Genomic DNA, 21458 nt, shown 5'->3' on the forward strand with positions numbered 1-21458 from the left:
GAATCATCCAAGGAACCTTCTGATTACCTTTCCCTTACCCTTTCCTCTCCTCTCTTAATGCTCTGTTACAAAAGAAAAAGCTGATGTTGCTGTTGAGAGTCTGATACCAGGACTGGAGCCCCCGGCGGCCCAGCGCCTCCCATCTCAGACGGAATCTGTGACCTCAAACCGCACAGGTCAGTCAGGAGTCTCTGGGGCTGCAGGAACTGGTCAGTTCGGGGAGCCCTCTGAGTCAGGCTTTCCACCTGCGGCAGATGGTCCTGGGCTTATTTCACAGGCTGGTTAGTTCCTCCTGGAATGGATGCTCTGCCTCATTACAGCCCCAGCTCTAGATGTTGAGCCACGTGTTTCCTCACTAGAGAGTAGAGTACCTTTTTGGAGCCATGTTCTTTGCAGAGTGATCCCTGGGCTTTCTTTGGTTTCAGTCTGTCTTTATTGAAGATTTTTGTCACTGGTGGCGGGTTCCCTCTACTTCCTTAATTAAAGAACTCTGCTGAGTTGTAAGGATGCCCTTAACTCCTCCTGGGTACTGAGCAGTCTTTCGGATCTAACAATGTCAGTGATGTCCATGGGGGCTCGTGTTATGTATGTTAACATTCTATTCCCAGCACAAAGCTTTAATCACATCTAGGTGATTTGCTATTAAATTGTAGGCAAAGTTGAAATCTTCCCTGGATCCATTCCTTAACTACAATTCCTTAAATACAGATTTGATAACCTTCATTTTTATTGAGTCCATAATTACCTTGATAAAAGTGTCCACTTTGCTCACTTGGAACAGAAACAATTAGAAGTCTAGGAAATACGAGAATAAACTCATCCAGGTTAAAAAAAAAATTGACACAGAAGACAATATGGTTCTTTTTCCTTGTGCCTACTTGGCTGTTTTCTCCTAGAAAACTCTCCCAGAAAACAATTTATGTGTTGAAATACTTGAACTCTGAATTTAATCTTCCTTCTGTTCCTTAACTAAAAGCAAAATCATGTGTTCAAAGGAGCAATTCAAATTTAAAGAATACTAATAGGAGACAAGATCATTCTATTTTGAATGGGGATTGGGTTGAGTTCTAAAAAAGTACTGCCTAATCATGCCATATTCTGCTAATAATAAGCCAGGGACAACCCCCTTCTTGTCAGCTTGGATACCTCATCTTATAGCATCTTTTTTCAATGAATGTTTAGGGAAAGTTTAAGTGAAACTCTTTAGTTACAAAGTCCTTTTTCCCAAATGGCATTTACTGAGAACTGAGTTGCCAAAGTTTTATTGGCATCCAAACCATTTACTTGCTTAACCATCAACCTCTGAGCAAAAAAATTCTTCCATATTTACATATATCTGTTAAGAGACGTTTAGAAATACATGTTTCTATAGATGAAAATCCAGAGTGCTTAACGGGTTTCTTTTGGTTTTCTTTATCCTGCCTTGGCTTGTATGTATAATGTATTGGGTTGGCCAAAAAGTTCGTTCGGGTTTTTGTATGCGCTTACAGAAAACCCGAACGAACTTTTTGGCCAACCCAATAAATGCAGTAACTTAAAGGCTAAGACCTAACCTCGTGATATTGTTGTGTGTGCCATTTAATGCCATCACTGACCTGGGATGCTGTTAATCTGGACTCAGATTCTCTCACTGGGGAAGATTCCCTGATTGATTGCTCTCTGCTTTCTAACCCTACTACTGACCTTCTGGAAGAATTTGCCCCCATAGCGATCTCTGCTCCCGCCCATAAAGGTAAATGCTTTCCTCTTCTTGGGCCCACATGTATCCCTAGAGGAGAAGAACTGAGCAACTCCTGAGAATTTTCCTTGACAAAAGTCTTTGCTAGTGAAGTTTTTTAACCACCTCCTTAAGTGGAAAACTTGAGTTTGTACTCTTAGCCCCTGTGTTAAAGTTCCTCTCAGTAAGAATATTTAATAAGGCTGGGACAACAGACTGTGGAGATGTTGCTTTCTGGCAGTCACCTGGAATGCAGATATTCCATGCTTTCTGTTAAAGACAGAGCTACATACCTTTGTAGTCAGCCCAGGGAGATGGTTGAGTTCACTCTCCACTAACTGACTATAATTAGATACTTGTTGGCCTTAGAACTTAAAACTGTTTCATTAAATCAGATTTAAAGTTTTTTGATAGTGATTACTACAATAAAGAAAAAAGCATCATTCTTCAAAAGTCAGTCCTCAAAGATTGAACTCGTAAAAGTTTTGAATTTTAGTTAACCTTTGAGTCATGATTAATTACTGGGTTTCTCTTTCTAATCCACTGTTTCCATTTCTTAGTCTTGGGTTAATACTGGTTTGAAATTCTGAGGGACAGAGGTAGCTTGAATTGAGTTCTATTCAGTGAGTAGTTCGTGAGAGTGACAGGCACTATGCCTGGCTTACTGTACGCAGGCATTCACTAAACTTTCTGGGCTTAGATAGTGAACGTGGTTTTCTGGAAGGAGAAAATACATATTAAAGGAACAGCTTGTAAGTCCTTTCTGAAGGAAATTTAGGAAGGAAGCCTCCCTGAGATGACTAAAAAATAATTAGCCTTTGGTTTGCAATGGTAATAGCTGAGTTTTCGTTTTTACCCGTTAATAGCATTAAAATGACTATGTTTTTATAGAGCGTGTAGAGAGAAGTTACCTATTTAGCCAATTATGTCTGACAGGAGTGTGTCAGCAGCAATGCGTAATTACAGAGAAACATCACTTGCAAAATAGGTGCTCAGCTAGCACTTGCTTGTAGAATGGAGAAGAACTTCTAGTAAACTTCAGCTTGAATTCTCAGTGCATGTGATCTTGTGCCCCAACATTACTGGGGCATCAGTGTTTGAATGTCTTTTTTCCCAATCACCGGGCAGTGAGTTCTTTCAGAAGTATTCTGTTTGCCTTGTATACACTGGTTACTTCTTAAAGTGTGACTGATTATCTCCACGCTGCCCTTGGTTTTTGAGTGTTTCTGAATATTGTTAGTCTGGCCTCTGTTTGCTCAATAAAGAAGATAAATGACTAAATCCCGTGCCTTTGTGAATTACTGACGGTGAAGAGATATCTCACAATAACTACATTTAATGGCCTTATAAAGGTAGGGAGAATTCTTCCTGTAACCCTTCTCCCTTCTCATTTATGAAAGTCTTAACACGGCCAGCTCTGAAGCATTATTTTCTATTTCCCCAAGTTTTCCAGCTTTACTACTTTTATTTCAACTCAGGAAAATAAGCATTTTCATCTTTAAAAACAACAGTGATTGTACAGTTGGGAACTGTGTGCCTCTTATGTATTCTCTCATTTGCTAATCTCTACCTCTGTTGTTTCTGCTTGTGTACTTGCATTCTGTATTAAGCTGCAGAAGATAGTAATCTCATCTCAGGTTTTGATGTCCCTGAGGGCTCGGACAAGGTGGCAGAAGATGAGTTTGACCCTATTCCTGTATTGATAACCAAAAACCCACAAGGTAAGAAAGAGAGGATGGGGAAAAGAGAAGAGTTTGACATCAGCTCTCTTCCAAATAGTAATGTACCTAGTCTACAACTGGGGGGCAGGGGGGAAGCATCAACATTTAATGAAGGAAATTGGGGGTAATAACAATCATGGTGGGCTGGACCAGTGTAGATAGATGGAGACATAGGTAGAGGTACTAATATAGGTATCTTAAAGCATGAACATGGTGTTTATTTAGAGAGAAGAAAAGTAATATTTGACTAAAAGTAATAGTTTGACTAAAAGCTGGTTTTTACAAAGTATCAAGCTAAAAATAAAGTGATCTTCAGTCAATGGAAACCTGAAGATATATATAAAACAAAAACCAAAAAAACAACACACAGGACATTTCTTATCATGATTAGAACAATCTGTAATAAATATTCTTCCCAAAGAGATTAACAATGGTACTTTGATATCATTTGCATCTTTTGGACATTTGTGGAGCATCCTATTTCTTCTTTGTTGGATTAAAATCATTTGACCATGCCATAAAACACTGAATTGCCCTAAGACCATATATATATATATATATATATATACACACAGACACACACACACACACACATACACACATATATATATAGGTGTTATTTACATTTATCTATTTATTTATTTATTTTCTACACTCAGAAACCCAAAGCTGTTTTGGTTTTTTTTTAACATCTTTATTCGAGTATAATTGCTTTACAATGTTGTTTTAGTTACTGCTGTATAACAAAGTGAATCAGCTATACTTATACATATATTCCCATATCCCCTCCCTCTTGCATCTCCCTCCCACCCTCCCTATCCCACCCCCATCTATATATTTTTAAAGCATGTTTTTATTACAGTAGTCTTAATAAGTAATTCCTCCCCAAATCAAAAATTACTGATTTTTACTTTACAGGGAAATGAGTTGATGTTATCAGGAAGTTAGTGTACAGCCAGCAGTTCTCAGGCAAAATAGATATTCATTTGAAAATAGCATCCTCTTTGCAAGGTCTCCTGCCTGCAGTAGGGTATGCACACAGTGCTTGAACGTTTGGTGGGAGGTGGTGGATCGCTAATTTATATGTTTAAAAATTAACGTGTAAGAGTTTGCAAAATGTAAATTGTTGTTTCTCTAGGGTGTTTTGTTTTGTTTTGTTTCTCCTTTGCTTGTTCTGCACATCTAAACCCTAACCCTCTGTGTTTTGTACTGAATTCCTATCTCTCCACTTCCAGGTGGGCACTCTAGAAACAGCAGTGGGAGCTCTGAGTCCAGTCTTCCCAACCTAGCCAGGTCTTTACTGCTGGTGGATCAGCTCATAGACCTGTAGCCGTGACCCAGTAGCAGATGCAGTTCTGTAACCTTCATACCGTAATATACATTTTCATTACAGAGTTAAAAGAAAATGATTTTTTTTTTAAATCTGCAAATAAGGGGCCCTCTAGCCCGAATCTCCTACTACCCTTTGCCTTCTCCCATAGAGATGATAAGGAAAGAAAATCACTTTGGCCCTCCAGATACTCTTGGCCAGCTCCTCCCTGTTAGTTTGCTGTGTTTTCTCATTACCCTTCTTCAATAGCATTATCTTAAATCAAACGCTAGATGCCATGAGCTTCACCTCTGCTGGAATCGACTCCACCAAAAGCTTAACTGTAACTGAAACTAGTGAATTGACACCTTTGTCTCATTCTTGCTAGGAATGGCCTCCCAAATCAATCCTCCCAACCCCATCTCCTTTGGCCAGTTGCTGGTGAATGTGCGTCTCTGTTTTTGCTTTTTATGCTGCTGCATTATCATGAGGACATGGCTTCTTCAGTTGGTCTTAACTCGAGGTAGTAACCTGGAGATGGGTGTGTGGTTTAAGAGAGGGTAAAACTGACTGATGGTATATGTTTGCAAAGAGAAACTGAGCCCAGCTCTAGCCAACCAACTTTGACCTTGTTTGATCGTAGACTTAGCCAAGGGATTTCACACCCCATGCAACCTGCCCAGCATTCGTCCAGCACTCTGGCTTCCATTGAACCGTGATTTCTCAGATCTGGAGACATGACTGCAAGTACTTGAGATCCTTGGATAAAATGTGTACATTATATAAATTCCAAGTATTGCCATTCCTTTTCGTGTTAACTATCCCAAGCCGGAATCTCAGAATTAGACCAAAACCAGACAGTAGTGGTAATATGATACCTTTTATTAGAAGACTTTTCACTGGGGGGTGGATGGGGGAGGGGAAGGAATTGTAGCAGAAACAGATGTATTTTTCTTGTGATTTTTATTTTGAATCAAATATTGTAAATTGTGTATAAATGAAGATGCTGAATAGTTCTGTTTCCACTTGGCGTTTCAAGTCCGATATCAGGTGTCTGTACAGGGTTTTGATCTCTTTCCCTTGTATAACTAACTACGCAGCAATCCTACAGTGTAACATATGGAATCATTTTGAGTAGACTTGTGTGTTGCTATAAGCTTTCAGCAGGTCCTCTGTCTTTGTAGAATAAGCATGTTGTTTATTTTCAGATAATCAGAAATAAGTATGCTGACACACTAGGCACAATTTGACTCTGGCTACTTAACTTTCTTTCTGATGTTTGAATTGAAGGATGCAGCCAATGAAATATGTTCAGTTGGTTTTCCTTGGCATCCTAGATTTAAAAACACAAAACAAACCATAGTTTCTCACTAACCTTAGAATATTGTTCATAAAATAAATAAAGTCCCCTGCACTGATGTGACAGTATGACTCATGGTCACCCTCTGTATATGTCCTTACTCACCGAAGTATATTTTTTTCCTTACATGCAAAGCAGTTTTATAAAACCGCCCTTTTGAAAGAGGTAGGCCCAGAGAACCCCATTTGGTTCTCTTCCTTGAGTGCCATTTTCATGGTCAGAAGGGAACCTCTTAGTTGATCAGATTTGTACCAATAAAATTCCAGGTCCATTTGCTCATTTCCCTGTCTAGCACTTTTGTTTCTTCTTCTTCACGTTTGCTCTTGAAGGGGAAAAAAAGAAAGCTGAACAGCAACAACCGCCTGCAAAACCCTGTACCTTGGAGGTCAAGCTCTGACCCCAGCAATGTGAGAACAGCCTTTGAAAGGTATCAGAGGAAAAGTCGGAACCTTTCAGTCTTCCTTCTGACTTTAAGTACTTCCGTGCCAGCCGAAACTAGACACACTAAGTACAGGCCTCTATTAGGATAATGGGTCATTTCCAAAATTGAGGGAGGCACAACCTTCCTGCTGAGGGTTAAAAAAGATATCCTCGAAGAGCTCTCCATGATTGGAGAGCAGTGAAAATGGGACTTGGTTTGCCCCTTTATGGACAGGAATATTACTGAAGATCAAAATGGTATTCTTTTTCCCAGACATAGAAAGAATATATAAACTAATGAAAGAGATGTTTATTTTTAAATAAGAATAATGTTTTATGCCTATGTTTTCCAGTTTGATTTTTTTTCATACATACATGTTAGAAATATAATGAAATATCTAGTTTCTCAATTTAATTGAAACCACGAAGAGTACAGTTTAGAAATTAGGTAAGTGTCTCTAAATTGTTCCTTTCATGTATCACCCGTAATCACATTGAGATATATTATCTAGTCATTTGGCTCAATAAAGCTTAATGGAGAATGTTAATGCAAATGAATAGACTAGAAACCAGAGAGACTGGGTGGAGGAAGCCTGAGGGGGACAATGGCATGAAATTATCTGGAGTTTATTCTTCAGGAGTAGGGCTTCAAAGGAGAGAACTATTTTTCTGCTAAAGAAGACACGTGAGTGACTTGATAAAAGGAACGTCCTTTAGTTTATAGCATCGTCCTTGAGCTAAAAGGGTTTATTTGAGATGAGTATAGTATGCTAATAATTGATAGAACTTTGAAACTGTAGACTGAGCTACAAGAGGGACCTTAGAGATTATTCTGGTCCATCCACTTCATTTCACAGATGTGGGACCTAAAGCATGTGGTGGGAGAAGAGACCCGGGCAGGACAGGCCACCTGGGAGCTTGTGCTGACCTTTGCCAGTGGCTGGCCTAGTGGCCTTCAGCAGGGGCTTCACTTCTTAGAGCTGCTGTTCCTTACTGACAATGATGGGTTTGGACTAGACGGTTTTTAAGGTGATAGAATTCTAGGGTTCTAAGTATTTATTATGATGCTTTAGGAGGACTATGAAGGATTTATATAATCCTGATGTTCTTCAGTTATCTTCTGTAGCTCTGACTATTACTGTAGCAGTATTTACGTTTTAGAGAATTACAATGGGCTTTCACTAACCCGGGTTGCTCTCTCTCTTGGTTATCTGAAGAGACCCATAAATCATCACAAAGTTTTGGACATAGATTTTCCTTTTTTTTAATACTACACACACGTATCTACCTATTCCAACAAAACAGTATCAGAAGATTTCAATTTTTTTAAACTGTATAATCGAGGATCTGCCATTTAAAAATGGACAAATACTGTAAGCATATGTTTCTGATTTGCTTATATTCCGACTGTGCAAAAGTAGTACCTATACCAGAAAACATCACAAATTGGATTTTTTTTCCCTTTACAGCATTCAAATAACTAGATCACCAAATTCAAGCCCCAGTGTTTTTAAAAACACAGCCCTCAGGGGAGATAAGGTTTAAATGGACACTTCTAAATATGATTATAATTAATGATTTCTTTAGCAGACATATCAGAATTGTGATACCTAATTGAGTGTTCCCTTCAAAGGCATCTGGTTTTACTTGGGAAACTAATACTTATTCTAATGGTGCTGCCACCATTTATGTTATTTTTGAAACTTCTCTCCTTAGAAATATTCAATACTATCAAGAAAGATAATAAAATATAAGAAAATCAGTTGTATTATCTAATTAGTATCGCTTTCAGCATCTGAAAGTAGTATGCTCTCTTTCTCGATCTTTTCCCACCACTCTTGGTTCTAAATAACATTTAGATGTTTCCAAAAAGCAAAATCACTCGCCTAAGCTGAAGAGTGGTTACTACTGAAGATAGTAAGAAGAATGAATAAGCCACTGAAAATTCCCAGAGAGGACCTTATAATGGCATGTGACAACAATCAGTCTTAATTTCCTTAATATTCTGAATAAGGGAACTTGTGTGATTTCACCTGTCTTTAGTATGGTTTGGAAAATTGAAAGATAGGGGTTTTAAAATACCTCTGAAAGAGGTTGTCGCTTTGTTCAGTGTCATTTGATACTGGACTTGGCTCTTCCCAAATTAGAATTATAGAACTTGGATTGCTAATAATTATAGGGGAACAAATCCAGGAAAAGAACCTGTTTTTCTCAAGATGAAATATTAGCTTTGTTTCTAATCCTTTTTTCGGGCTCTCCTGACATAAATGATTTAAACCAACACCACCTCTCCCCACGACCACCCTGGTCAGGAACAGTTCTGCCTTCAGTAGTGCTGGGGGAAGGAGGAGACTTTTGGGGTTGACCTCAGCCCAGAGGTATGGAGGTATATGAATTCAGCTGAACAGATGCACATTGTAGATACCTTCGGCCAAAATAAGGTCTCCCATGCCGATGTTTGTCTATAGTTCCAGGAGTCTTTAGCTTTCTCAGTCTGTAAGATTCAGGATTCTGTAGCCATGAACTTAGAGTTTGGGGATAAAAATGACAGGATTGCCCAAAGTACTGAATTAAGCAAATTAGAGGCTGCCAGGCAGAACAGAGAAACTATTAGATGGATACTTAACATGGTACCTTTACCGAAACACTCCAGATATTACAAAGCCACCTTTTATTCCTCTCAAGAGACTGTAATTTTACCAGCACAAAGTTAGCCTTTTCCTTTTCCCCACTAGTAATGTTCGTAGAGTTGGATGTGCTTGGATTTCTTGAGTCAGAATGAATCCCAGATGGCCTCCATTTCAAATAATCTGTAACAAGATATTATTTTGTTTCTCTTGGGTTTCCTTTCACTATGATGGGGGAGAAAGGTTCTTTGGACAACGCTGATCTATGCAGCAGCGTGGTAGTTGCTCGAATGGAAGATACCTTCTTGGTTCCCACTCTGATGTAGTCTTGCCCTAGGAGTATTCTCTGCCCTGTCACACACACCCTCATCACATGGATGTGTATTCACCACAGACCTTTATCCTGTCCTCCCAAGAAGACAAAGCAAATAGAGGTACATGAAGCTATCTTATACAGAAAAATGTGAAATTTGAACTTTGCTACGCAAGTATTGTATAAAAAACAAGTCTGTAAACAAATTTCTTATGTAAACATACAGGAAAATAAAGACTTTTATCTGTTCAAACAGGAGCATGATGTTCAGAGCTATAAATAACTTACAGTAGCTGCTCTTTTCCTGATCTGAAAACCCACTTTTGCAAAAAAGGATTTAAACACATTGTTGAGTGACCATAAGCACCTGTGCACAAGGAAAGTGCAGACACATATGAGAGACGTGCAGAGGACATTTTAATGAGTCATGGCTACCCCGGCTTCATCTGCGGTCATAGAGAGTAAAACCCCTGTGAGCCTGCATTTGATATGACCAGACATGGAGCTGGTCCATGGGAGCACAGATTTGCAGCTACCCTCCTCTAATTTAATCTTTAATGTACCCAGGCCAATTTAATTTAACATTTTCTGTTGGCAACGGCAGTTTTATGCCCAGGGGGAAATCTCTCTCGTTTAATTGCTCCATTGGCTTGAGAGACCCAGCATCTCTAGCCAGCGTTGTCCCCCATCAAATATCTTATTCTCCAGGTGTGGGCTTTAATGCAACTCCACAGCATATGGTAGAACCCAATGCTTAATTTTATTATCTAAGCAAAAGGTCATGGAAATTATCAGTTTGATGTACATCTCCTGATTCCCTGATTCAGCTCTGAGAGTGTGGATTTCATTTGGTGCTACATTTCTGAAGTTCTTGTAAAGGGTATTTTGCTTTCTATTTGCTAACTATACGAGAAGGTTTCCCAATACTCCAAGACTTCACCTTAAGTTTTTGGCAAGAATTATATCTTTGACACTCCCTATAACTGTTATTTCACTTTATAGTATGGGAGAAAGTAAAATTCTGGTCACGCATGATATATTGTACTCAGGAATATCCAGCCTGAAATTTAAGTCTTCAGATTTTCATTTTTTTTTAGGAAACACTGGCCCTCACTGTCCATCAGATAAAATTTCCAGGGTAAACCTATTCTAAATTATTCAGCACTTTGGGTTGCTTTGGAAATTAATAGGGAATTGGTGAGGATAGTTGCCAAAGCATCAAATACTTTTGAGGATGCCTTTCCTTCTTTCTGAAGCATATACGCTCTTACTGAAATCGACATTAATTTGGAGCCTCAAAATAGACTAAAATGGAGTTATCCCTAGTGGAAGTGTCAAAAAGTGTGCTTAACCTTAACCTGGCACACAGTCCTACATCAGAGCAAGAAAAAGAAGTGTGTTTTGACTTCTTGCTTAATTTAATGTGCTAAAGCAAAATGAAAAGAGACATGACTTAATTTGAAGAAATTAGAACAAAATGCCCTACCTTAAGCTTCCTGATAAGGAAGACCCTTATGCTTGATAAGGGAGACCCTGACCCTGTGAGGCCAGGTCCCAGGTTTAAGCCCAAACCCGCCCCCCCATCACTCCCCACCCCTACCCCAAGAACAACTGGCTAGCTTTATTGAGTTTTCTGGTCACAGGGCATCTGCTCTGCATGCCATTGGTTTCCAAAGGAACTTGGCCAAGGCACTGAGGTTAAATTAGTATAAATCTTTCATTGCTAGTAGGCAGACTGCTTCCAACATGTTTTTCTGACAGTACAAGGCTATATTCATATACAAGGACTGTTCACCCTGAAAATACATGCTTTCCCTCCCTACAATAACACACGCATATTCAAAAAAAAAAAAAAAAACCTCTAACTGCCAACAAGATTTAATGACTATCTTCTGTTTACAGTTATTTAGAATCTGTCCTTCTCTTGACTGCTTTGTTTCTTGTGCTGCCACCACCAAAATTCCCTGAGGGAATGTGGATGTCTGCGTGCCCCATACCCACTGCGTGTCTTTGTTCTCCAGAAAGCCAGGCTTGGAGGGTTACAAAGGGTGGTTGCTCTCAGCCTTGGTCATACTGCACCTCCTCTAAAAAGAATGGAAAGGTTAAGAAATCTGCCTTCAAGGGAAAATCCTTTAAATGTGCTTTTCCAATCCTATAGAGCAGATTCATGTTCAAAGAGAGAGATGAAATAGGTCTGGCCTTGTTTTGAAGGACTGGAGACTAGTTCTCCTTTCAAACTTGATGTTATAGTATTTTTGTGACTATATACATTTTTTAAAGTTGTCGCAATTTTAGGTGTGATTTTTCCTATTCATCACGAAGGTCATAGAATATGCTCTTGAGTTGGCAGATTTACAGTTGACTTGACCAAGAACTCACTTTTTAACATAAGTAATTTAGATAGGTTAGGAATGCCCTTCTAGCCTGTCTGACTCTGGACATGGGTACCCCTACTTGGTACTTTACAGCTCTCACAATGTAATCTAACACTGCAGGCATCCAAGATGCCCTGCGTTCTATAGGTAGCTGCTTTTTGGAGGTCTGTGCACACAATTTCATTTGACTACATTCCATTTAAATTTCCCAGAACACTAGCTTCAGTCAAACTAGTGCTCATTTTCATTATTGGTTCCTGTGGTGGCCAGAGTTGGTCATGACTAAATTTGCCAGTTTTTTCCTAAGAGATATTTTGCTCTCCCACAGAACCACATCAGCTTTTAGGGTGGTTTTGGAAGATGAGAAGTCATGACTTAGTTTTGGGAACTAAAAACTGTCCAACTGATACTGTGTTAGAAAGTGGTTCAAGGAGTTTTGGGGGCCATTCATACCACTTTGCTCAGCAAATCTTATTTTGGAAAACTTCTCTGCCCCATTTCATTTGAATTTCCCCCCAGACATCATCATCTGGGAGTCACTGTGACAGATCTCACATCAATATACTTGCCTGAGAGATTAGAATTATGTCTTTCCACATATATTGCAAAGGAGAAGGTGTTCCGTTTATTTCCTGTCCCCTGACTAACGCTTTCCTATCACCATATGGGTGCACATACTAAAGTTATAATGCAAGGAAACATTTATCCTCTTCAGATACTATTCAGAAAGCCATTTGGCACCAGTACGGAATTTAACTTAAAGACTCTGTAATTTGGAATTCACCAAATACATTCAGAGTTCTAGAAAGAGAAATAAAAATGGTGGCGGGGGGGGGGGGGGAAACCCACCTTTTTTGTTTCTGAAAACAATACTTAAGGTCAGAACTGTTTAAAAAGAAGCACTGCTAAAAAGTTACAGGATTCAGAGAAACATAGTATTTTTGTACAGTATCTTCTAAAATGTTCAGATCTCTCTCTACATCTCTTTACAATGTAATGCCTCTAAGTAACTGGTTTCCCAATAAATTGATTTTGATGCCGCTTCTGCTGTGTTCTGTGTGCTTAATTCAAGCAGAAACTTTAGCAGGGGAAAATTGTTAGCAGAAATTTCTACTACCTAATGGTTTGCTTAGAAGGGGAGAGGGTAACGTGGGGAGGGGATGATTGAATTTCCTCTGTACAGAGGTTCTGAGTCATCTATAAGAGTCCAAATCATGGTACCTATAACTTCTTACCCTGGTGGGTTGGGAAACCCATGATGACATGATATCTCTACCCCCAACCACGCTTTTCTCTGGATTCTTCTTGCTTAGTTACATATGCCTTTTTCCTGCCCTCTTGCTAACATGTGCCCAATGACATACTTCTAACCTGCTAATATTTCTTGGAAGGTAAGCTCTCTTGCATTCTGATAATTGTCTATTTGATTTTAAAAGCCAGAGCACCCTGAGGCACCTCTACCTAGATAAAAATAGATTCGTTTATTAGAGTTTGCAAATACTTCTGTAATTACCTGTGCATTTTACTCCTTCTGCTTAAAGAACTTTATGATGGATTCATTTAAGCAGAGGAGATCTTTGCTAACTTAGAAGACTGAAAACAAAATTCCAGGGCAACTCTAGCTGAAGGTGATTGATTTAATATGATTTTGATTATGTCTCTTCCCCTTAGGAAGTGCCTTCAGTATTCATATTTGAGGCACTCTTGTGCTCTTTGAATAGTGCATATGATGTAAATCATTAAGTAATTTTGCATTTATCAAGCAGCCACGTTCTCCTGCTTTGGCAGGGGGGCGGTGGGGGGAGGTTCCATCCTCAGTTACAGGCAGTGTGGAGCAGATGACCACATGTCAGATCTGATTTGAGTTTGTCCCCAGACAGTATTTCTGCATCAGCCAGAACTGTCATGGTAGATGTGGAGATGAGTGACTGGGTTTGTTTTCATTCCATCCTGAGCCAGCACCAGGTAGAGCAGGTGTCAGTGCCTGGCCCCGTGTGTAGGAGCATTGCATAGTCACGCTGAATGTCTTTGTGCCTAACATCTCCATCTCCTTTCCTGCACATCGTGCCTATCGTGTTCCGAAATGTGAGACCGTGATTGGTTGTGTTCCAATTTGTGTGCACTTTCCTTGCCTGACTTTTCTTTTTCTGTTTTTCCTTTTCCATTTTCAACATCTATTATTTGGTTCCACAATGTTTCTGCCACGGGTTGACCATTAAATGTTCCAAGGAGAGTTGAATGGACCTGTGCATTAATTCTGCATTTTGTGCTTTTCTAGGTATCCAGAGAGAGCCCAATCCCTATCCTGTAATAACTGTAGAGCACTTTAAAGAATCAACGGGTTTTAAAGGCCTTCCCCTGTATCCAGACCCCTCCAGAGTACCTGGCATGAAAACTCAGAACAGTTTAGACTATGACTACTTGGCCCGAGATGGCCCTTCCAGCAACAGCTCGTTCCACAGCAGTGAAGAGGAAGGGACTGACCTCGAGGGGGACATGCTGGACTGCAGTGGGTCTCGCCCTCTCCTCTTGGAGTCGTCAGAAGAGGATGAGAGCTGCAAGCCTCCGCAGGGGAAGCTGGGAGGAGCCACTCCCTTCACTCAGCCAGAAGTCTCTCCTGAGCAAGCCAAGGCAGCGCAAGGTGGAAGAAAGAACCAGTTCGGAGCCCTCACGCAGCCAACCGCTGATGGACTCGGTGAGCCAGATGTTTTCGCCACTGCCCCCTTCAGGAGCTCGAGGGTTCCCGCTGATGACGTGGACATTTTCACCAAAGCCCCATTTGTCTGCAAGGGCAGCGTGGCTCCTTCCCAGCCAGAGGAGGCGGACGTGTTCCTGAGAGCTCCTTTCACGAAGAAGAAAAGCATGGAGGAGTTAACCGTTGCCCAGAGCGCCTCCCCGGAGTCTCCTGCGCAGCCCGGTCTCCTCCGTCAGACCAATGACATCCCTCTGCTCCCGGGCCTTGATCGAGCCGTGCATCCCTCTGTCCGAGCTCAGTATTCCATGGCTGGTTTTGCCCAACCGTCTAACCACCCCTCCCATTCTGTACAAGCAGCAGACCATCTTGACAGCGTCTCTCCCAGGGGCACCTCTCTGGAATCTGGGGCCCATCCTAATGACAGAAACAAAGGACCTCAGCCCCAGAAAGAATCTGTCTCAGGCCCCGTGGCTGGCAAACCATTCCGCCCCCAGTCTTTATCCAAATATTCCCGTCACTATAGCCCGGAAGATGAGCCAAGTCCAGAAGCCCAGCCCATCGCCGCCTACAAAATTGTTTCGCAAACCAATAAGCAGTCGATAGCTGGCTCTGTTTCCATCACATCCCTTTCCTCCAGGACTACGGAGCTGCCAGCTGCTGATCCTTTTGCTTTAGCACCCTTTCCTTCGAAATCAGGCAAGCAGAAACCTTAGGAGCCATACCTGAGCCTTAGGCCTCTGTCTCTACCCCACCCTTAATACCCACCACATCACTCCCAGCTGAGCCTTCCTAAGAAGAAATATTGACATATCAATTATTATCTTTCAGTTCCACGAGTCAGCAGGACTTCTTCAGACAGCAAACTCAGTCGAGGTGATAACTTAGTTGAAACTCCTTTAAGTTATGCTCAATTCTTTTGTTTATATTGATTTCTGGACTTTCAGGCATTTCCATCTCCACCTCCACCCAGAGCTCTGCTTTTTGTTGTTTGCCTAGGAACTGTTTAAGTCTAGAACTACTTCCCGGTAAATCCAGAAATAACTTCCCAAAGGGGCCATGTTATTGCTAGTTTGACTCCTGTAGTTCCTGTTCTGAGTCATGTCTATCGAGGAATCAAGATGAGTTCCTCCCGGACTTGGTTTCATACTCTTGAAAAGGGTATATTTCAGGAAAGAAAACAAGATAAAAATTCTGCACATCAAAAGGAAGTGTAATCCCGCAGATACTGATCATTCCTGTGAAGCCAGCAGCTCTAGAAGGATTCTCTGGATCTGAGTCTGTGCAAGCCACACTGGTCCTCGTGCACGAGTGTAGGTGGGTGTGTGACGTGTGTCAGATCCTTTCCTTTGTAGAAATGCAAACAGATACCTATGCTCGTGTTTAATAGTCTTGAGCCTTCCCCATGTGCACACTTTAAAAATTCGTGTGAGCACACAGCTATGTGTGTGCATGTCTGTGTGCACAGGAAACATTCTTCCTTTAGCTAAATCCTGTCCCACCTCGCGTGCCTCCACAATCACTCATTTGCTGGCATTGGTCTCCTGACCTAACTGACTTGAACCCTGTTTTTATTGAGTTCTTTTCTCCTGGCAAAATTGAAATCATTGGAATGTACAGGAAAATCCTGTTGGAACTGAAGTTTCTAAGTAGATTTTTTTTTCCCTCTAGAATTTGCTATGAACAAATTCCATTTACACAGCCTCGAAAAATTAATTATCCTTATACAGTTCCCCCTCAGAACAACAGAAAAGAGCACATTGTTACAGTTCCAACCACTGGGTTTGTGGTCTAAGTAATTTTAAAAAGTACTTAAAACCTTAGGTCTGAGCACTCCATGCTGTCAATATGAAATTAATTAATCATGAGACTAGGCTACAAACTAGATTTGCTTGTTTGTTTTTCCACATCCTTGCCACCTTTGTGTACTGCTTCTTGAGGAAATAGAAATCTGAGACATGCAAATAAGTTTGTCTGGGAGGAAGGAAAAGAGCTGAACCAGCCAGCCGTGAAAACCTTGCGATTCTCTGTCCCTTTGGATGCTAAAGTAGGTCAGATAGGTGCCTTACTTGTGTTTTTGAAATGTCTTCTAATTCTGGAAAGATCTGACTTATTCTTGGCTGTTTTCATACCCTTTATTATTACTGCCTTAAAATGAAACTTACGTCTCAGTGGGAAGATTTCTGCTGAAGATGTTCAATTTCCTATTTCACCTTGAAAGCTTCCTGTGACTTGTAGTAAATGTTAGTGATTTCTCCATTAGCTGGAGATGTTGGGAGAGTTGCTTACCAACCCAGATTAATGATTTAAGAATTATGGGAAATTTGTCCAAGAATCAAGCCTGAATGCCAAACTCAACTGCAGTTAAGTGTCATACTTTTAAATTTGAAGTTCAGGGATCTTGGCAGTAAAATATGAACAGATACTTTTCAAGACTTTTTCTAGTTTAGTCTCCACCTATTTCAGCTGTCCAGGTTAAAAGATAAATTTAAATCATAGGCACTGGATCAGGGCTCCTAGCAATGATTTTCCAACTGAGGTTTCAGCGGTGCTGGTCCTTCACTTTTGCGGATGCTAAATGTTCATTGGGCTTTTCTCCCAATGATCATTTCTGAATTTTCTGTGTAACAGTGGATGTAGAATCATCTTTCCAGTTGAATAGTTTTGGCTAACAGGTGTGGAACTTAGCACCCCAAACTCTTCCCTTGCCATTATCAATTAAAGCCTTCACGTGCAGGAGTGAAAAGGATGGGAATATTCAAGGAGAGTTCTCACCCCAGAAACTCTTAAAGCAGAAGGTCGTTCTAATCCAGAGGTATTCAGGATTACCTCTGTAACAGCCCTGCAAAATGACTTTTCTTTGGTTATTTGATCACTCCCCTCCTGATCATATTAGTTCTCAAGGTGAAAATCAATAAAATCTTGGGGTAATTTTATTACATAATTGAATCATTTGTCAAGCTGTGCTTGTAATCCTTTTTTATTCTCACTGAAGACCTATGATGGGTGGAGACTCTAAATACCTTTTTTGAACAAGAAATGAATATAAACACATGCAAATTACTTTTGTGTTGTTCTTCGTGAATGATGCATGAAAATTTTGGGACTGTCGGATTACATGAATTATTAGTTAATAACTAGTGAACTCTGCGCTGATCTTCTTTGGATCATATAGGGTAAATGCATCATTTAAAGACAAAATGTTCTTGGGACTTCCCTGGCGGTCCAGCGGTTAGGACTCCACACTCCCAGTGCAGGGGGCATGGGTTCGATCCCTGGTCAGGGAACTAAGATCCCGCATGCTGCATGGCGTGGCCAAAAAATAAAAAAATAATAAAGATAAAATGTTCTTGCCAGAGTCCATCCTGAATCTGGAAATCTGGAAAACTTTCCGTTTTAAGGGAATCAGGAGTGCTCAGGGTGCTTTGAATCAGTAGCGAATGCATGTTTCCAACAACTACTGCATTAGGTTAACAGTAAGGAGAAAAAGAAAACATATAGTCAACAAAATACTGCACTACTTGTTTTAGTTTGTTTTATGTGTTACTTGCTTTACACATATACGGAATGCAGGAACCTGTGACCTTTCATTTCAGTGGAGCACAGTGAGCCAGAGTACATTTAGACATAAAGCATTGACCCGCAGCATGCACTGATGAACTCTTAAAGAATCCACATTAACGGACTAACAGGCACTATCGAATTAATGAAGTTATCTTATGTGTGGTGAAAAATATTTAGCATGTCTGTTTCTTGGGTTCACATACAGATAACCCTTTAGCTCCAAATCCTTGTTAGATTGGAAAATGGAATGAACAAAATTTGACGCTTGAAGCAGTTGCAGGGCAGGACCCAAAGAAATCTAGGTCACAAACTCCATTTCATTTTGGGTCCACTCATTGTTGAGTTGAAAATTTCATATGTGTGGACTGGTGTATATGTATTCACACGCCCATGTTAGGTCTGAGTTTAACCTGGCAACCTTTCTGAACTGTCAAGAAAAATACCAGTATCTTATTGACCCATTATTTAGTAAGTTTTAGAATACATGTACATCAATGTTTTCAACTATTTGGTGGACATTTCGCTGACTCAAAAAGTAGCGGATTTCAGTTTTCTTTAAAATAGGTGTAATCACCAGAGTGATTCTGACAATAGAAATTCAATCGTGCTGTATTTGCTTCCCTAAGGAAGTTGTCAAAACATAGGTTATATAGTAGGTATGCATCCTATCAAATAGGAAATTTTATTATAGGAAACTAGAGAAGGGTGAGATCCAACTCACTCTTTAGCAGGAAGGATACTACCTAAATTGGAGTCCCTTGGGTCCCTTTAATAAAGAAAGATGTTATTCTCTGCTGTGTATTTGGAATGGAAATTGGAGAACACAGGCCAGTCAAGTTCGGGATTGCTGCTGGTCACACAGATACAGTTTTATATGAGAAATTTGGAACCCAGATTATTCTGATGAAAGGTACATAGGAGAGCCTCTGAAAAGACCACAGCTTGTAAGGAGGCAAGAGCTCCTTGTAAATGCCCACAGCCATCCCTGAGTTCTAATCCTCCAATCCTGCCTTCTGGAGTAAACATGAAGATTTTAAATGTAATCATGTAAATTTAAATTCTTGCTTTTTCCAGTGACTGTCGACTACTTGTTTGTTGGTTGGTTTTTTTGTTTTAACCACCAGAACACTTGCAAACTTGTGAAGTTCACTTAAAGAAGGATCTCAAAATGCTTGAAAATAAAAAGTAGTATCTGGCTGGGAATTGTTTCTGTGTTCTTTTGCTACAAGATAAATTTGCTAGGTTGTGAAAACAACTAGCTGCTCAGCTTCGATGTGGGAATCCACACTGGCAGTGTCTTGATTGCCAGGATGCCATCTTGCTCTCTGACTTCCTGGTCCTACCAGCCTCATTTGCACCTTGACCTTTATTAGGAAACAGGCCTCCCAAGTGTGATGCCCAGATCCCATCTTTAAACTGCCAGACACAGGTCTTTCCTGCTTTTTCTCTACCCCTGCAAGTCTTCCTGGCTCACCTTCCTTGTTCATTTCCTCACTTGACATTCCCCTATTATAATCATACCAATAAGTGGGGAGTGAGAGGTATGACTGAATGAATGATCATGCTAATTTTTATTTGCCTCCCTTGTTACTGTAAACAGTTTTTTCTTAAATTTTAGCCTAGCCTGTGATAATCTCACCACACTGGAATAATTCCAAATAAGAGTGAAATGGCTCACCTTCCCCTTTTCTTATGGCCTAGAAGAAAGGATGAAGGAAGGTCGGCAGAAGCCCAGCCTTACTCTGAAGACACAGCCCCAAAACCTCATGCTCTCTACCTTGATCTAACACAGGCCCAGAGTGCCCTAGAATGCAGGGGCAAGTTTATGTTTGAAGGGACTCTAGAATAGCTTGTAAAAATGGCTAAATGGGGAAATTCCCTGGTGGTCCAGTGGTTAAGACTTTGTGCTTTCACTCCCGTGGGCCCAGGTTCGATCCCTGGTCAGGGAACTAAGATCCCACAAGCCAAAAATAAAGAGGCTAAATGTTAACCAGCACACTGGTGGCTTAGTCCAGTATTCCTATAACTTGTAATTCCATAAGAACTTTAGTCTGAGTTACTTCTCTGCAATCTCAATATGAGTGACACAGTGTTTTGAGTTTATAATAACAATGTTTTTTTCTTGAAATTAAGTCAATGTCATCTACATTGCATTTAATAGAACCACATATACATGTTAGAGGGATCTATGTGATTCCTTTTGGTAAGGAATTACAGAAGTGGTTTTTTTACCAGTGTCAGTTAAAGTGAGATTTGGGGAGTGAGAGAAGACAATATCACCTTCCCACTCTGAAATGGCAAGTCAGTTGTATCTGAGTCAACCAAAGACTCCTGTTTGAGGAGTGTGATTGGAGTGTGTGTGTGTATCCTCATGCTTTCTGCCATGGTGTTAAAGACCTCCTAATGAAGGCATCCAAAGAATACCAAGAGGTGACAGTAGGTATTTGAAATGAGTAAATTCAGTTCCGTCAGCCTACCGAGTTAGAACTGGAGTTGTACTGGACAAAGGTGAGAGAAAGCAGCCATTGCCTTAGACTCATTTCCACAGTAAGCATGCTCTTCTCATCCACAAGGATAAAACTCAGTAGGGTTTGACCTAAACTCTCATGTGTGGTATTGGGAGGGCAGTAGTGAGCAGAACACTACAAGGCCTGCAATATGTTACTTTGAAAGAGGGAATATTTAACGTCATTTGTTAGGGGATAGGAACGGAATAAAAGCCAAGGACCATGCTTGTTCCATGCAGAAGAGGTGAACGAACTCCTTCTACTGACTATATTTTGAGTTGACTGAATGAGGAGGTCGACCCAGCTGTAAGGAGTGTTGAGGTCATCAGACCTCAGGAAACAATATGTGCATACAATCTCAAGGTCTGTGAACATGAGAAAGGGAAAAAACATAGAGTTAATCTTAACAGTTTTTGCAATACCTCTTTTTTGCAGACTCTTGGGTTTATGTTATTGCACCCTTTGTGTGAGCTATCTTATGTATCTGATAGTTTTTATGAATACTTGTTTGAGTTGTAAACTCCTGTACACTTTATTAAAATGGACCTAATTAAAATAAACGATTTACACTTTGTATTATTTCTTAAGTCAGATCGTCCTAGGATTGAAGGACTCCATAAGCACCTTTCACTTAGTACCAAGCCTAGCTCTACATTTTTAAGTTTCAAAGAGCAGCTCTTGGTTGGTTGGTTGGTTGGTTGGTTTCCAATGCTGGCATTGTTATTTCCTGAGACCTGCTTTTCATCTAGATGTTTCTGGAGGCATAAATGAAGTAATACAAGATAATGGAGCCATAAGGACTGAGCTGGGAAAATCACAGAGCTCCCTGCAATGTAAAGTTTCCTGTGAACTT

At 40.4% G+C, this 21458-nt stretch overlaps 1 protein-coding gene across 12 annotated transcripts in view; it reads left to right on the forward strand.

Annotated features, from left to right (window-relative positions):
• The window catches only part of AAK1 (AP2 associated kinase 1), a 167723-nt gene extending 148430 nt beyond the window's left edge, over positions 1 to 19293 (forward strand). For 3 of the 12 annotated variants that reach the window (XM_036873752.1, XM_036873753.1, XM_036873754.1), the window contains exons 19-22: positions 75 to 176; positions 1622 to 1732; positions 3328 to 3438; positions 4674 to 5483. In XM_036873752.1, coding sequence (XP_036729647.1) covers positions 75 to 176; positions 1622 to 1732; positions 3328 to 3438; positions 4674 to 4768 — 419 coding nt within the window. In that variant the 3' untranslated portion in view covers positions 4769 to 5483. Of the gene's footprint in view, positions 1 to 74; positions 177 to 1621; positions 1733 to 3327; positions 3439 to 4673; positions 5484 to 14120 lie in introns of those variants that run through there. The other 9 variants (XM_036873747.1, XM_036873749.1, XM_036873751.1 and 6 more) reach the window with 6 other exon arrangements.
• The last annotated feature ends 2165 nt before the right edge of the window (positions 19294 to 21458 follow it).

Source organism: Balaenoptera musculus, chromosome 13 (assembly GCF_009873245.2).
Source record: "Balaenoptera musculus isolate JJ_BM4_2016_0621 chromosome 13, mBalMus1.pri.v3, whole genome shotgun sequence".
NCBI lineage: Eukaryota > Metazoa > Chordata > Mammalia > Artiodactyla > Balaenopteridae > Balaenoptera > Balaenoptera musculus.